Here is a 16,944-nt window from a genome sequence, read left to right on the forward strand (position 1 = left end):
AAAAAGAAATAGACAAACAGATCGGTAGATAGATAGATAGATAGATAGATAGATAGATAGATAGATAGATAGATAGATAGATAGATAGATAGATAGATGGATGGATGGATGGATGGATGGATGGATGGATGGATGGATGGATGGATGGATGGATGGATGGATGGATGGATGGATGGATGGATGGATGGATGGATGGATGGATGGATGGATGGATAGATAGATAGATAGATAGATAGATAGATAGATAGATAGATAGATAGATAGATAGATATTCCAACCAGTGAAAAGAGAAGTACAAGGGGGAGGTGAGAGAATAGAACAGACTACTGAGAAGGAGTGTGGGGAAGGGGGTGGGGGTGAGAGAACAGACAAGATAGACAAGAAAGGATGGAGTGTAAACAGATGAAGTTGTTGATGAAAATGAAGAGACGGGGATAGGGAAGAGAGAGGGGTGGAGGTTTGATAGAGAAAAAGAGAAGGTCAGACAGAAAGCTAGAGCACGGGGGTTGTGTTTGAGAGAGAGGAGCAGCACAGGGTAGCATCCTGGGAGGGCAGCCGCTCAGCACCAGGTGTTATCGCGAGAGAATTGCCGAGTGTGTTAACAGCTCGCGCCTCTTCTCTGGTCTCTGTTGGCGGAAGTGTTTTATTTCATGCCTTGCTTTACTGTTTAGCTCTGGCTACCGAGCTCATAAAGTAGCCAAGCTGTGCTCTCCGCAGACAGACACCCCACCTCGGACATCTGTAACCGGTCAGGCCGTGGAGGTAACTTTCCGGGCAGAGCTGGGGTAGCCCTGAGCTGTCAGTGCGGCCTGGCCTCGGGCGCCGGGTTTACGAGGCCTTGTAAAGCGCGGCCGTTAGCGCGAGCTGTAACCCTTAATACCTCCGCGAAGAGCAGCTGAGAGCAGGGTCCCAGGCAAGGTCGAGCCGCGGAGGGTCCGGGGAGTTACTCTTCTCGCGACCCGTCGTGATATACTGTCAGGCGTGGGCGATGACCCGGCGAGGCCTGTCACAGCCGCCCCTCGGTGCGCAGCACAACACACCTGCACTATGGGGCGAGGAGGGCATGTGAGGTGAATTACACGGGCGGGGCCGAGGCCGGGAGAAAGGACGAAAAGCAAAGGGAGATGAGTGAACAATGGAGGAAGAAACCGTGGGAGAAAGAATGAGATGGAGTCATGGGAAGAGAAATAATGAGATGGATTAATGGAAAGAGAAAGAATGAGATGGAGTCATGGGAAGAGAAAGAATGAGATGGAGTCATGGAAAGAGAAAGAATGAGATGGATTCATGGGAAGAGAAAGAATGAGATGGAGACATGGGAAGGAGAGGGTGGAGAGTAAGACAGGGAGAGAACGAGGGGATGGGGCAGAGTAAAAGCTGCAGAGTAAGAGATGGGTAATATATAAAAGAAGTGTGGGGGAAATGGGGTGGAGAAAAGAGAGAAAATGGAAAGAGAAAGGAGGCAAGAGCTAGGCAGACAGGTAGGAGAAGAAACGACAAGAGGGTGGAAGGATGGACAGGAGGACAGATTGATGGTTGGTGGGTGGATGAATGGCTGGATTAGTGATTGGGTAGGTGGATGGGTGGATTAGGGGCTAAACGGCCGACGGGCGCAAAAGCGTTTCAGCTTCAAGGAGCTCAAATTAAAATGTGTTCATACAATTCACGTTCTTCTCCCATTCACTGTAGTTGGCGACCAGTAATAAATGCGAGAAGCGGGTACACCAGGTATGCGGCTGGCACAGCCTGGAATGTAAGAGGCCGAATTACTATAAAACTAATATTCTAAATGCACCTGCAAGATCTGAGCTATTTTCCGCGCAAAATCGTTGGTTTTCCATTTTTACTTTTTCCAATACGAATGTCGTTAACTTTGACGTTATGAAATATGTTAAAGACGTGTCGGTGATATATATACAAGAAGTCTTGCGTTAATCAGAGATCGGCCGAGATCCCCAAGTCCTCGGCCTATGAGCTGTGGTCTACGGTCGGTGGATTGGTGGGGGTAGGATAGCTCAGTGGGTTAAGACATTCACATCAGGGATCTGTTTAGAACCATAACACTGCAGGCCCAAATTCAGCTCAGTATTTCATATTTAAGTGGATGATAAAATTGATATTTTTTGTACATAAAACGCTTCATTCTGGACAGGGAACATCACATAAAATTAGCTAAAAATATTCCTGAAATGTCCTGCATCGAAAATACTTTTTTTTTCAAAAAAAATATTAGGTATTCCCAAATGTTTTTTTTTTGTTCCGTGATTCCATTCGCATGGTACTCTTTCAGTAAAGTACTAAAAACGACAATAATAAAATTTCCGTTGGCTGGGCCCTATCGGCTAAGTTAAGAGAAATTGATTTCGTGTTTTTCAGCAAAGCCCTCGAAGTTGGGACTGGCTGCAATCGTTTCTTCCTTTATTAAAACCATGCTGTGTAGTGCAATAAAAACGGACTGCGCCCGCCAATAAATACTGCACAATACTAAAACTGTACAATGCAATCAAAACATGAAGGGTTATTTGAGAATAAATCTACCTGCCTGGTAAAACCGGAAACCAGGCCCTACATCGCCAAATAGCTGCAGAGGAGTTCGGGAGCGCGCTCTCCGTGTTTGCACACGTTGTTTTATCGAGCACAGACGGGTCTCGACAGATGTCGTCAATGACATGTGTCTTTCAAGGTGCACTCATAACCAAGCTACAGAACATTGCATAGTTTCAGGCCGGAATATATATGTATTTGTTGCTAAACAAAAGTCCGCGCTTTTCCATATAACACATTTATTAAACTGGGGCAGACGCCTTTACCGTCGTGTGTAATTAATTTAGTCACATAACTAAATAAAATGTGATAGTTGAATTATAATGGTTGTTGATATGTGTACAGTAAACTATTGAAGTAATACTATAACAATTTGAAAATTAACATACGGAGGCTAGCGTCGAAAATCGGAATTCGTATGGGTGTGGAATGACAGTTGGGTCTTCCTGGTTTGGCGTGTGCCTGTTGAGGGTGTTGGATTGTGTTTTTGAGGGTGTCAGCGTGTATGTGTAGTTTAGCTGGTGTAATGTGTGCGCGCGCGCCCGTATTTGTTATAGATAGTTTCCATCAACATAAATGCAAAGCCTGGAAAGTAAGTTTGTTTTCCACCTAAACGAAATATCAGCATCGTCATGCGAAATAAAATACTAACAAATAAGTTAGCATGATACGATGACTTAATATTCTAGCTCCTTCAGAAAATGCAAACCCCGAGATTGAGCCTGCCCACATGTGTATCCACCGCAGTGAGACTGGTGATCGCTTACCTCGCTTGCACCCATGTCATCACCACTCCCCTCCCCCCCACACACACACCACCCGCACGTGTCAGCGCGCGCTCACATACCTTCTCTCCCCGGGTGCTTGAACGCCATGGAGGCTGTGATGTCTCCCCCGTGGATGGGGCCGTGATGAGCCAGCGGGCTGCTCTGGGACTGCCAGTGGTGCCCCGGGGGCACGTAGCCCGCGCCCGGACCCCCGTACACCCCGTACTGGTTGGCGGACGTGTAGGCGCAGGCTGGGACGAAGCCGCTGACGGCGGACAGGCTGGAGGCGGGCTGTGGAGAAAGAGAGAGAGAGTTCACAGCACCTGCATGCGTGGCGCACATGTCCCCACACCCCCCAGGTGTGCTTGTTGGACGGGACATGGGATCCGCCTGGGCAGTGACAGACAGCTCTCCCCCACCCCGCACTCTGGGGAGAGGGCTGGGAGGCCCTGGGCAGCTAATGGATGCGGGCTGTTAACATGTCACGCGGAGCTCCAGTGTGGGCCTGACATGGGCCCCTCGTCCTCTTGGGAGCACAGGGGTCAGCAGGGCCAGGGCGGGAGCGGATCACAAAATGCATCACCGGCAGAAGGGTGGCTTCTGCTGGCGAGGAGGCCAGAATTAATAAGTCAAACTCATTTTCCAAGGAATGGACTTGGGACTCCAATACGTTACAGGATATATATATATATATATATATATATATATATATATATATATATATATATATATATATATATACACACACACACACACACACACACACACACACACACACACACACACACACACACACACACACACACACATACATACGTTCTTGGTACTTCTACCTTTAACTTCTAAATATCAATCGCTGCAGCCACCAGCTTCTCATGGAATTATTCTGTATTTACAAAATAATTCTAATATGTAACAGCCCACTCCAAAAGTTTACCTCCCAATGTCACTTCCTGTGATGCGGGTGGCATTACTTCTTCCTCTTTGGTTTTGGTGCAAATGGCGCCAGTGGCGATTGTTGAACGTAGATCAACTGGATTTTGCCAAATTCGACTCCTGATTTTCATGCACATCCCCGTTCCTGCTTTTCAGTCCGACCCCTACCCCTCAACCCTTTTTAAAAGAGAATGTTGAGCGACCACAGAAACAAAATAAACGACGGAAAGAACTGTGATGTATACTGAAAGAGGGCAGCGCGCTTTGGTTTCACAGGGTGGTGGAGTGCAAACAGTGACTGTGCCGCCCTGAACCCCGCAGCACTTCTCGGAAAATATCAATTGAAACATCTCTGCCTCACCAACCCCTCCCCCCCCACCCCCCTACCCCCCTACACACACACAGAAAACCAAACAAAAACAAAATAGGAGATACGTGGGAATGAGACAACGCAGTGAGAGGCGCACGTGACTTATTTAGGCCATGTATTATAAACGCACCGGTGTGAGCCTGGTGTCAGTTTGTCATGCGCCTAGTGGTAGGAAGGAAAGGCCCACCTGGCTGCTGTTTGATTAAAAAAAAATACAGCAATAATAGGGCTTCAGTGCCCCCGTCACACGCCCCTCCCCCCAACGACCTCTCAGCCCCGGTGCCACTGCACCAGCTTCACCGATGAAATAGACCACAAACTATAGACTGCCCCTTCGTGGCCCTCCAAGCACCGGGGCTTACCTGGGGGTACTTGATGTCGGCCTCCATGACGCCCTTCTCGAGGCCGTTCAGGTTCTGGCCGCTGGAGAAGCCGCCTCTGTTGACGCAGGCCCAGTCCTCCATCTTGTGGGGGTAGACGGAGCCCTCGGAGCCGGCCAGAGCCCCTGCAAGGATTCATAGCGACAATAAACAGTGTGACCACAACTCACAACAGCAACCATGATACAAATGATGACGTCAACATCAACCGCGTTCGCGAGGCTGCGAGCTCTCCACTGAGTCAGAGCGCAGACCCCCTACACTCGTGTGCTATATACACCGAGATACAAGGAGTTGTAGCCTCTTCTCTTGTGGGCCGGAGACTTCAGCGAAACTTGGCCGAATTCTGAAGGCGCACAGATAAAATGGCGGCAATGGGTTTGTGTGTGTATGTGTGTGAGTGAGTGTGTGTGTATGTGGGGGGGGGGGGGGAGGGGGGTTGTGTGGCAGGTGCATTAACGAGTGTCGTATTTTTCCCACAATAAAAAGAGCCTAAAGCTCGCACATAACAGTAAATTAGAAGAAAACAAAGATATGATATGGTTTATCTTCATATATCAGCCTTATTATATAGAGCTGTGTGTGCTGTTTTTACGCGGTCTCTTGGCATGCAGTGGCATATCATGCTATGTTATGATATTCAATTATGTTAAGTGAGGGCAGGGTCTCGCGCTAGTTGCAAGGACTCCCAAGATACCCGAGTCCTTTCTTCACACTTCAGATTCTCAAGTACACAGCTATGTTGACCAGGCTATGTTATACTCGTCACTACTCTCACAACATCACACTCCGAAATGTATGCACCGTTCTGAACATAATCCCACAAATCTCAAAAAGCCCCCCACTTTGAATCTACCTGCTGCTGCGCAGCGTTCACGCTCGCGCCACGATAACCTCAAAACCGCCATTTTCCAACGTACTATTCAGCGGGTTTTTCGGACAAACGCCCGTTTAAGTATTTCATAATCAGACACGGCCAGCAGCCGAGGTCTGGGTGACTCCAGCTAGTGCAAAGTTCTGTGCAGTTTTCAAAGGTGGAGTCAACTTTCGCTGACAGTTCACGGCCTACAGTTTAAAATCACTCTAGCCACCCCAGCCCTTACGTTTTTGGTTTGTGTATTTATTATAACGCGGTGTGATTTAAACGGTGGAGTAGCACACTGACCCCCCACCCCACCATCCGTAGCCTTATCCGGGTTAGCCGCGCCTATTCCACAGCAAGGCACGGGTGCAGACCCCGTCTGGGCCTGGGAAGCTGGGGGCGGAGGTGATGGCAAGTAACTCAAACCCACCGTCCCCAGGGTGTTTGTGCCCCGTGGCATGGAAGACACCCCTTGTACGTCTGTGGCATCTTTGCAGCGCTTCTGCTAGGCGCTGCGGTAACTGCAGAAATACCGCCCCGGTCATGAGTAATGTTGTAGTGACGAAATTCCCCCTCAGACTCGGAAATACGAGGACAATGTGCCGTGTCTTACAAACCCGCGGGAGCCGAGGACACATGTTGTGTTTCGGAAACCACAAAACTCCGCTACCTGTTTCTGTGTAATCTCTCCAAAACCTGACAAGGCTGCGGGCGCCCTCAGGGCTGTAAAGTGGTGTTGTACAGGTCTCCATGAATCTCCATATATCGAAAATAGATTTCATTTTTAGAATTCTTTCAATTTTAAAATATTGATTAGTAACATGTATTTGATTCTCTATACATCTCTGGGCACTTTAAATGTCTTGCACTGAACATTTGATTTCAGACAAGTGTATTGCTTGATAGCCAAAATTATGTAATTAATTATACGTTTACTGTTTTATTACGCTTGTGTCGGATTTTTTATTAAAACATCTATATTCAGGCACCAATATTCTGTGTGAAATATATATATATATATATACATTCATATATATATATATATATATATATATATATATATATATATATATATATATATATATATATATATATATATATATATATATATATATATATATCAGAATCCTTCCCGATGTATATAGCATATTTACGTGTCATATATACGTGTCATAATATTAAAACACCATATACAATGCGCAGGACCGCCAGATTTGTTGCACAATAATATTTAATATTAAGGTACATCATGACAAAAATCACAAACTTAAAGCCACAGATTTTTTTCTTTTTTAAACAGCAGACATACAATTTAAAATCTGAAAATGGCTAATGAGCTTGGTGCCGAGCAGTTGTGATGAGGAGTCTGAAAGCGCTCCCGTGGTGGTGCCACATTTAGGCTCATCGCGTATTTTGACACTAATTGCACTGACTCGGGGTGCAGAGTCAGCCCAGGTGCAGGGATGTGCTACAATTAAGCTGCATTGCTAGCGAGGCCTCAATGTCCCGCGATGCCTCAAGGCAGCCGGGGCCGACCCCGACCAGCGTAGTTTATGCACAGACCCGGCCGTCCGACTTCAGTCGATGCAGCCAAGGCGACGAATGGCGGCAGCGTGGGAGACCCGCGCCCCTCCGAGGATGTGCGTCTGACCCCGCGGCGGGGCTCTGGCAGACACCAGTGTGAGCTGCAGTGACCTGAGTCCGGGGACAGACTCCACAGGCGGTAGAGTCTTCCTCCCGAGTAGAATCACTGCGCCCCGGGTGGAAACCCGGCATCAGGACAGCGCACCGCAAAGGGTTCAAGGCGCTGCGCGTTACTGCAGCGGAAAGAGGTGACTGCCCCGACGCACGTCCACAACGGGCGTGGGCACAGGGCGACAGCACATACTGGCTGGCCACGTGCCCCAGATGTGTCTGACTCAGAACATGTCTGTCCAGGACAGAGCCTGGCATGTTAGGGAACAGCTGAAGAAAGTAGAACAGGCAGTATGGGGTGTTAGGGCTTAGATTTAAAACACTCCATTCCTGCCGTTGTGTTTGGAAGATCGGGCTGTGTTCCATGGACTCGTGTTGAGGCCTGGTTGGTCTGACAGCTACCTTTAAAAGAGAACAGTAGCCTCGAAGGGTAGCCAGAGTTTCTCCCTTTCGCACAGGACCAATGCTAATTTAAATATCCTTTGTATTTTATTACAGAATTTACATAATGCTTCATAACCCTGAAGATGTCACAAAGCGCTGTGATTAGGTTCTTGGTGCCCTGCTGGAGAGCACAACTGGACAGCGTGTTGGATGCAGTATAGCCTACATGGGAGACAGTGGGTGAGGTGTATGATGGTCTCATACGTGCTTCAAACATGGCGCAGTGAACAACCAGGTGTTGCAGAGTGCTAGAATAGTCGGTGTCACCATTATGCAAATTTTTTGTTCATCTGTGTCCTGCAACTATGTGAAAAGGTTGGGGGGTGAACCGTGTTCTATATATTAGCGTTGTGCATACAGATTAAGCTTCCGCCAGCTCCTGAGTCTTTGAAGGGCTGCTGGTCTTGAGTGGTGCCACCACCAGCGTAGTGGTCTTGTGTGTTGACAGGAGTGGAGTTTATGTTGAATGAGTGGATGAATTCCATGGGCTGCACCCTCTGCAATAAACAGTGCTTTAAAAGGGATCTGCTAGCCACGGGCAACCGGGGCTACGATATTACAACGGTACCTGTTTGTACCGGCACAGACAAGATAAAAACGGATGCAACAGACCACTTCAAAGGTAAACACAAGTGGTTCAGTTCATTTAAGTATTTCTACTTAACACTGTGTTGATGTTATGTCAGGGTATGTCACGTAGCTGTAACTTACATTATTTTTGCTCATGCTGAGTCATATTAAGTTTTACTTTGTAAATTATATTATTTTATGTTCTGCTCTGTCACATTAAGCAGTGGTGTGTTATTTCCCGTTATAAATGTGTCACCTTTCAGTGATACTATTTGGAGTTGCATCACAGTATGTCATTTCAAGTCCAGTTGTGCCATATAGCAGCATTATCCTAGCTCTGTGACATATTATGTGACATAGCTCCAAAATCCAAGGGCTCACATTCTGAAGATGATGTGGGACACAGAAACATGTTATCAGGGATAATAGGTCAGAAAATGTAAAAATGATGGGGTTTTAACTTCTTATCCGAAGTACAACAGGGTTTGTTGTCAGATTTCAAACTGTAGGGGTGTGTGTGGGGGGGGGAGGGGAGGGGGGACAGGAGAGCTTCCCTCAGACAACATTGAGAAAATCATGGAATCTACATGATTTGAAGCAAGATGTGGCTTTTATGATGTATGTAGTAGACCGACTGATGATTTAGGAGGTTCAGTAATCTGAGCTAAGTTTCACTTATGATTGGGAAGCTCTCATCTAATAGCATACTACGACTGAGGGCCTACATGTCAGACTAGTAGAGTGGAGGACATGAGACCTACTGGATAATTTATAGGCCCACAATCCAGAAGTCCAGAGTCTCAAATCTTGCCTGCCCGCAATCCTTGTCGACACTGGTAGGAGTTGCCATGGCAGAGAACAGATATACGTTTTTAAGAGAGCCACATGTGACTGTGGTAAGCTGCTATGCATACTGCGCTTTATAATGTTTTATTTGAGCAAAACGAGTTCCATGCTGCTGGAAAATTTGGTACTTTTTTTCTTTCAAGTGTATTTAATATATGTGGGCTTATGGGCTGTTGATCTTCTATTGAGTTTAAGTGCTGGGACATTTTAAATGCTTATATACCATGTGTTGATTAAATTGATTCAAATGTGTGCTGTGCACTACTGGTTTTGTAACACTTGTGATTGTTTATATTGAGGAATTGGGTAAGGTGCGTTATTTCTGTAAAAATGTATTTCTGTGAAATAAAGTATTTTGATGGATTGATAGAATCTTTTATCTAACCTCAGGCACATATATTATTGCATCTTGTGACAACCACACCCCTATCATGGCTGTGTTTTTTATTATCCAACACAGAGGGAAGAGGCCCATTTTGCTTGCTGGCCTATGCCTCATTATACTCTTGACACACCACTTCAGCTAAACATTTTAGCTGTGCACCCACACTGGGACACCTGATACGAATCATTCTACAATGAACCAGTACACTTCTGTATCCTTTTTATTTTTTAAGGTATTTCTTTACTATTTGTGTATTTTGAAACACTGCATCTTGGGGGAGAGTTTTGTAGCTCTTTACATAGCAAGTTCGAGGGCTCAATAAAGTCTTATTCATCACTGTAAACCTCAGCTTAGGCAAGACTACTGAGAAGGAAGTTAAAAGCTGCTAAGCTATGCATACACATATGTGTGTGTGCAGATATATGTGTATGTATGTACATATATGTAAACACACACATATATAGATTAACAGTAACATTTATCTTCGTTCTCATTAGTCTTGCCTACACTAATGAGTTTTACAGTGATGATGATGATATATATATATATATATATATATATATATATATATATATATATATGTGTGTGTGTGTGTGTGTTTGTGTGTGTGTGTATATATATATATATATACATATATATATATATATATTTATATAAATATATACATATATACATATATTCACGAGAGAGAGAGACAGACAAACACAGCAGGTAGCTGTTTAATATAGTCCAATACTGCCATTGAGGGGTTCTAGTGACATAAAAAACCACAAGGTCGAAGGCAAAATTGTGCAAATGTCACTTGAACTCCAAAATTCCAATATTAGACTACATTGAACATTCTACTTGATATGTATATTTTGTATATTACACATTAATGTTTGGTTAGCTTGACACTAAATTCTCCAAATTAAAGCTATCAGTGGGCGCTGATTACAATTAGAATGCTTAGGTTTTGTTTACCTTTAATGAAAAAATTGTGGGTAAAACAATGGAGTGTGGTGTTGGTCAGTGGATTTATGCGAATCTGTGGCTGCAGCATTTACACATTTTTATGGATTATGGGTATTTGCCACATAATTTATTACATAACTTGCAGATTTTGCATACAAATGTGTTTCTTAATCAAATGGATAAAAAAAGAATACTGCCTGAAATGTTGGAACATTGTTTGTATTTTTTTGCTGCATAATTTAAACAGCCTTGCCACTTAAATGTGTCTTCTTTTCTGCATTATTATAGAAACCCTAACAAAGCTAAAGCTCTGCAGAGTGGTTTGGCGATTAGGATGGTAAAATCTGCTCTCCAAAATGAATAATGCAATATTTTCCATACTTCATGGTTCTCTGTGAAATACAGGTTTTCTGACTTCTGCATTTTATACAACAAACACACACACACACACACACACACACACACACACACATATATATATATATATATATATATATATATATATATATATATATATATATATATATATATAGTGGTTAGAGTGACAGCTCTATCAGATAGCTAGATAGATAGCTTGATAGACAGATAGATAAATAGATGTTTTCCTTATTATTCTTTTTCATACTGTAAAGATAGGACGGATGCTCACCTGTCTGTTCCATGAAGGTGCGGATGCCCAGAATGTTTGTTACAGAGTGCGCCGAGGGCCAGTGCCTAGGGATGCTGACATGTCCTGTGGACACTCCTGGGTGGTGTCCGCCAACCTTGGTTCCACTGGGAGACATAGGGCCTGTGTAAGGATATTGGTAGATGTGGTTGTAAGGCAATGTGGCCTGTGGAGTAGATGCCTGCTTGGTGCCCTCATATTGCCCGCCAGGCTGCGATAGGCTTCCAATTTTGTTCCTCAGAATCCGGCTGATGGAACTGACAGAGGGCACATTGTATTTGTCACATACATTATCAGCCAGCAGTCGGTCCCGTATTTCCCAGGCGAAGATGCCTGGGTCGCCATGCTTGTATTCGCGTATGTGCTTGACTACATTGGGGGTGGTGACCCGGGGCTTACTGCCCCCAATGGCACCCGGCAGGATGGATCCTGTCTCATTGTAGCGGGCCAAGATCTTGCTCACGCAGCCATGTGAAACCCTCAGCTGGCGGCTAATGTCACAAGGCCGGATGCCCAGCTGGGCCAACTCCACAATCCGCAGTCGGATGGCATTGGGCAAGGGCCTGCCATTCACAAACACTCCACCAAGCTGGTTTACCTCTCCATATGCTTGCTCTGAAAGATTTGGGGGAAAAACAATAGATAAATCACATTGTGTCATTACAAAAGGGATAACTATTTTCTTCTCCATTATAGACTTTCTGGTAACTTTTATGCAAGATTTATGCATGATCTATGTAAGAGTAGATCTAGTCAGGATAGGGAATGACTGCACATAAATACAATCTCCCATATTCTCTGGAAAATCACTGACTCGGTAAATTAGTTCCATCTAGACTCATTGTATGTAAATGAACAAACATTTGGCATATTATGTATCCCTTTCGTGTCTGAGGATAGTAGTCAATACTTTTATGTAGCTAAAGGCACTTGTGTGCACATAGATTTCAGATCGCCGCACAGATTTAACTCATAGAGCTCTAGAGTTTATTTTCAAAGCCAATTCATCATCAGTGTATCTACCATCAACCTGCATTGAGAATAATTTATGTACCTCAGCTTTTAGGGGGCTCCCTTCTAAGCCACCGAGATGTGTCCACTAAGCAGACACAGTATTCACCTGCCTCCACTCTGAAGCACAAGCCACCTAGCATGTATGATGCCGTTTTTTAAAAGGGGCCTACTAATATTCAAGTTGGCACTGCACGCCCAAAGTATGGTGAACTTAGACCATCAGATGCGTATCAAACAGTTACACAAAAGTACTGCTGTATGCGAGCAGGATGGAATATGTATTCCTAGAGTTATGTGCTTTCCCTACACTGGAGATTTGCAAAAGAAATGTTTTTAAAGCTCGGACTTCAGGGTTTTGGAATGTTAGCAACCTGTAATATGATTTGTGATCAGTGTACAGCCTGAAGCACTTTTACATGTGTTTGGTGTGTATCCACCTGCTCTAACGCAGATTGCTCCCCTTTGACAGCTTGAATGGGAACCACCCTATAAAGTTAAGACTCCTTGGAAAAATCTACTTCACAAAGAGGAAATATTATAAATTGGTATACTTTACTGTGCCTCCGCGTGCACCCTAGCTTCACAGGAAAACTTTGCTCGTGCGCAGTGGTGTTTTTACGATCTTGCTGAAGTGTCAGACTTATTAATATCCCATAAAGTAAGCGATAATTGGATTTCGTTTCAACATTCTATTTTTGCAATGCAAATTCGCGCACACACACTCACACTAGATGACGTCATCACAGAATTCCGTAAATGCTTCTACATTTTTCTTGCTAATTTGACTCCTTCCCTCATACTCCTTTTGGAATGTAAGATCGCATTATAGCCCTGGAAGGCATATTTAAAATGATGTGATCTGTCTCTTGTATAAAGAATGCCTTCAGTTGACTGCTGAACTTTAACTGCACTTTCCCAAGTTTTTTTCATCCTGATCTAAAAGTGAAACTGCAGCCACATCGAGCCTCCCACATAACACTCCTACAGATAGCAGATACCCTCTCTTCCACAGCTTCAGCGTTCCGACAGTTAGTGGAGGATCCCTTTAAGTACCCCCCCACCCCCCAATCTGCCAACTTCAGGGGGCGCCGGGACGGGTCTTACCCATGTCCGGAGCCCGGAGCAGACTCTCCTCTGGGGTGACGGCCGCGGTCCTCGGTTGCACCGCACGGCTCCAGATGCATAGACAGCGAGGGCCGGGTGGGCGCGGGGACAAATCACTCCAGAAGCTGAGTCGGCCTCGACTCCCTCCTCCTCGGCGCGGTGTGCGGGGCAGGGCGCGGGGCCGGGGCAGGTGCAGCTCGCGTCCGCCGGGGGGTGCACTGCGCGGCTCCCATCAGACGCGTCTGCGCCTCCACGTCAGGCCCGCTGGTCAAGGAGGGCGTCCCGGCCTCCTATTGGTTCCCGTCAGGGCCGGGGGGCTGGCACTATTGGTCCGCCCCCTCCGGAGAGGGCCAAGCCCACCGGCTGTAACCCTATCCGAGGCAGCGGCGAGCGCCCCTTAAAGACGCCCTGACGCGTTTAAATGTGTACCCCCCCCCCTCCACTACCTGTCAAAGTATTAAACTGGGCTCGAGGACGGAGCTATCGAAACGGCCTGGGCAGTTTAAAAACATGAATGGCGGGAGTTGGAGGGGCTCCCCTGCTTCCTAACGCCTAAAGGTGTTCTGGTGTGATGACTTTTGGCCTTTATGAATGCACCAACGTCAGAGGCATAGCTATCAACAGTGCAGCTGGTGCAGTGGCACCGGGACCTTGATTCTGAGGAACGCCGTACATTCCAATTGTAGTTTCTTGTTTATTTATATATGCATTTATTTATTTATTACTAATAAACAAGGGGATGACGACGGTCCTATTTATTTGCTTGCATTACGGCTCCGCAATTGCTTGACGTGTATTTATGTTTGTTCATTCTCTTTGCATGATATTAATGTATCATTTTCGGTTTTTACTGCAAAGGTACAAACTGAAACCTTCCAGCCGCAGAAGCACTTCAACGTTTACTACAGAGTTCTGTGCAACGACAACAAGCAACTACTGTGTGCTCAGAGAAACCAACTAAGTGCAAGGGGTGATGTGTCTTTCACACACACTCTGCGGCGACGGCATATTTCCCGGGTCTTCCTGGGCAGGGCACGTATCTTATCCTCTGACAAGTCGTCACATAACTTCTGTGACTTTAATAGTGGCACAATCCATACTTTCGTGCGCACTAGGATGTATCCTTTTTATAACCTCAAAAAGTGGAAAGGAAATGCAATTAAAGTTATATGTGATTCTGCCTTTTCGAAATCCAAGTTGATGAATTAGAAACTGTTGCAGCTTGTTCAAGTTGCTAGAATAGTGTGCTATTTTTTTACAACTATAAAACTTCGGCGGAGAAAATTCCAGTTACATCTTCCAAATGGTTATTTCTTGTTGTCTAATTATGTCTATTAGTATTTTATTTAACCAATTAAACGAAACTTGTTGTACCACTGTACATATAAGTACATTGCTCAAAAACCCTTGACACCTTTAATGACGTGTACCCTGGAATTGACAGCGTGGCTACACCATGCACCCCTCCCTTTTTCTCCACATACACACAGGCACTTGTATGTGCATACATTATGAGATATAGCTTACAAATACTATAAAAAGGCACAAGCATACACAATGTAATGTCGCATTTATTTTATTACTCAGTAATATGACGGACACGTACCAGGTGGCAGACCTAAAAGTGAGTCATGTGACCCCTTCTTTCAATGAGTAATGTGGAAGATGTAGTTTTACACTGTTTGAGGACGGTGGACTGATGCTTAACCATACTTACTGGCACACTGGGAAGAGGTTTGGGCATGCTCATTGATATGGGAGCGATGAGACGATGAATAATTAAATAAATAAAACATCGACATAAAGACATGCACACGCAGGCGAGGTCAAATTGACACGACAGTGTTGATAGTTGAACGGATGGACAGATGGGCCGACAACGGGTGGAATAATGGAATGGTTGATGCCTGATGGAAGTTCAGAAGATGGACAGACAGACAGGCATGTTTGGGCTGTTGAATAGAAGAAAGAATAGATGAATAGCAGATGAGTTGTAAAAGGGTGGATAGATAGATTGATGGAGGTGGGATAGATAGATAGATATTTTTAGAAACTTGATGCGACTTAAATTGCTTATTTCCAATAAGGTGATAACATTCCGCACACGAGTGTTTGTATCTCTAGAGTACCTGGAAAGATGTAACACCCAAGACGCATGAACTGGATCCAAAAACTGGCTATTACATGTCATGTCACCTGACCAATGATATTTACGCAGCAATAGAAGTGCATGTAGATATCAGATTATCTAAGTGTATGTAAGTGTAAATCTAACTTTCGTGTAACCCGGTCCCAAGGCCCTGACTTGTGGGGGCAGAGCACGGCGCTTGCAGGCTGATTCCAGGTGTGATTGTAAACGTAGCACCGATTTGAATACAGGGAGGCATGCTGGTGAGCCGAGGGAAGTGGGCAGACAGACTCCCACGTTCCCGAGGCAATAACAGACGCAGATCTTCGTCCACTGAAGAAAGAAAGGATGAAAGGGGGGTCTTGGTGATCCCGAGTCTAAAGTGAGTGATTGGCGCATCCGGCCTTTCCACGGTGACGCGCACAGCGCGGGTCCGCAGCTCGCGGTTGTCCTCAGAGGTTATGGCGTTTCCTTTATTCTGCTGACTCCCAGTTTCCGAATTTTACATTATTCTTCTGTTTGCAACACCGCTGGCCAAGGAAGCTTTAGAGGGCGAACCTTTTATCAGGTCTACACTCTTTTTCTAAAGTATCTTCATGGCCCAATAAATCGGTACACTTGAGAAAGCCGGGCGTTATTTTACATTTACAAAAGTTGCGCCCAGTAAAGAGTTTCACATGCCAAAGCGTAACAATATAAGCTGCTAATAGAACAATGGTCATTAATATGAAAAAAACAGAGCCTTGGCCAGCACCACATTAAATCTGAGACGTATAGGTAAAAATGTGAGTCCAAGGCAGAGGCGGTGCCGTCTGCGCAGTGCAGGGAAGTATCGATGGAGGCTGTTTCACAGCTGTTTGCCGGCACATGGCTGGGTCAGCTCTGAACAGGGCTGCACCTTCTGTACCAACCCGCAGTCACCGACCGAGCAAAGTTCTTCGCAGCTACCACCCGAATATACATGTGGCGACGAAGACACCCAGGAGATGTCTATAAAAGCAATAGACCACACGACTGACCATGATATTACATACTTTTGTCCATACGTCTGTCTGTCTGTCTATCTATCTATCTATCTATCTATCTATCTATCTATCTATCTATCTATCTATCTATCTATCTATCTTTCTCAATGTCCGAATATCTGTACATATATATGTCTATGAGAGCTTGCGCATAGAGTGACGCGCAAAAGCTGTTTCGTTAACCTCTAAAACGAACGGCATAGCAGAAAGGGATATTTATTTAAAAACATCCAGGATGTATGCAGATAGTTGC

At 45.1% G+C, this 16,944-nt stretch overlaps 1 protein-coding gene across 1 annotated transcript in view; it reads right to left on the bottom strand.

Moving 5' to 3' along the window:
• The window catches only part of PAX1 (paired box 1), a 45,110-nt gene extending 31,351 nt beyond the window's left edge, over positions 1-13,759 (bottom strand). Inside the window, exons 1-4 of the mRNA XM_086925407.1 lie at positions 13,539-13,759; positions 11,403-12,035; positions 4,980-5,122; positions 3,392-3,602 (exon numbers count right to left, since the gene is read on the bottom strand). Of these exons, the coding sequence (XP_086781533.1) occupies positions 3,392-3,602; positions 4,980-5,122; positions 11,403-12,035; positions 13,539-13,542 (991 nt within the window). The 5' untranslated portion in view covers positions 13,543-13,759. The remainder of the gene's footprint in view (positions 1-3,391; positions 3,603-4,979; positions 5,123-11,402; positions 12,036-13,538) is intronic.
• Between the last annotated feature and the right edge of the window lie 3,185 nt (positions 13,760-16,944).

The sequence above is a fragment of the Lissotriton vulgaris genome, chromosome 6 (assembly GCF_964263255.1).
Source record: "Lissotriton vulgaris chromosome 6, aLisVul1.2, whole genome shotgun sequence".
Lineage (NCBI taxonomy): Eukaryota > Metazoa > Chordata > Amphibia > Caudata > Salamandridae > Lissotriton > Lissotriton vulgaris.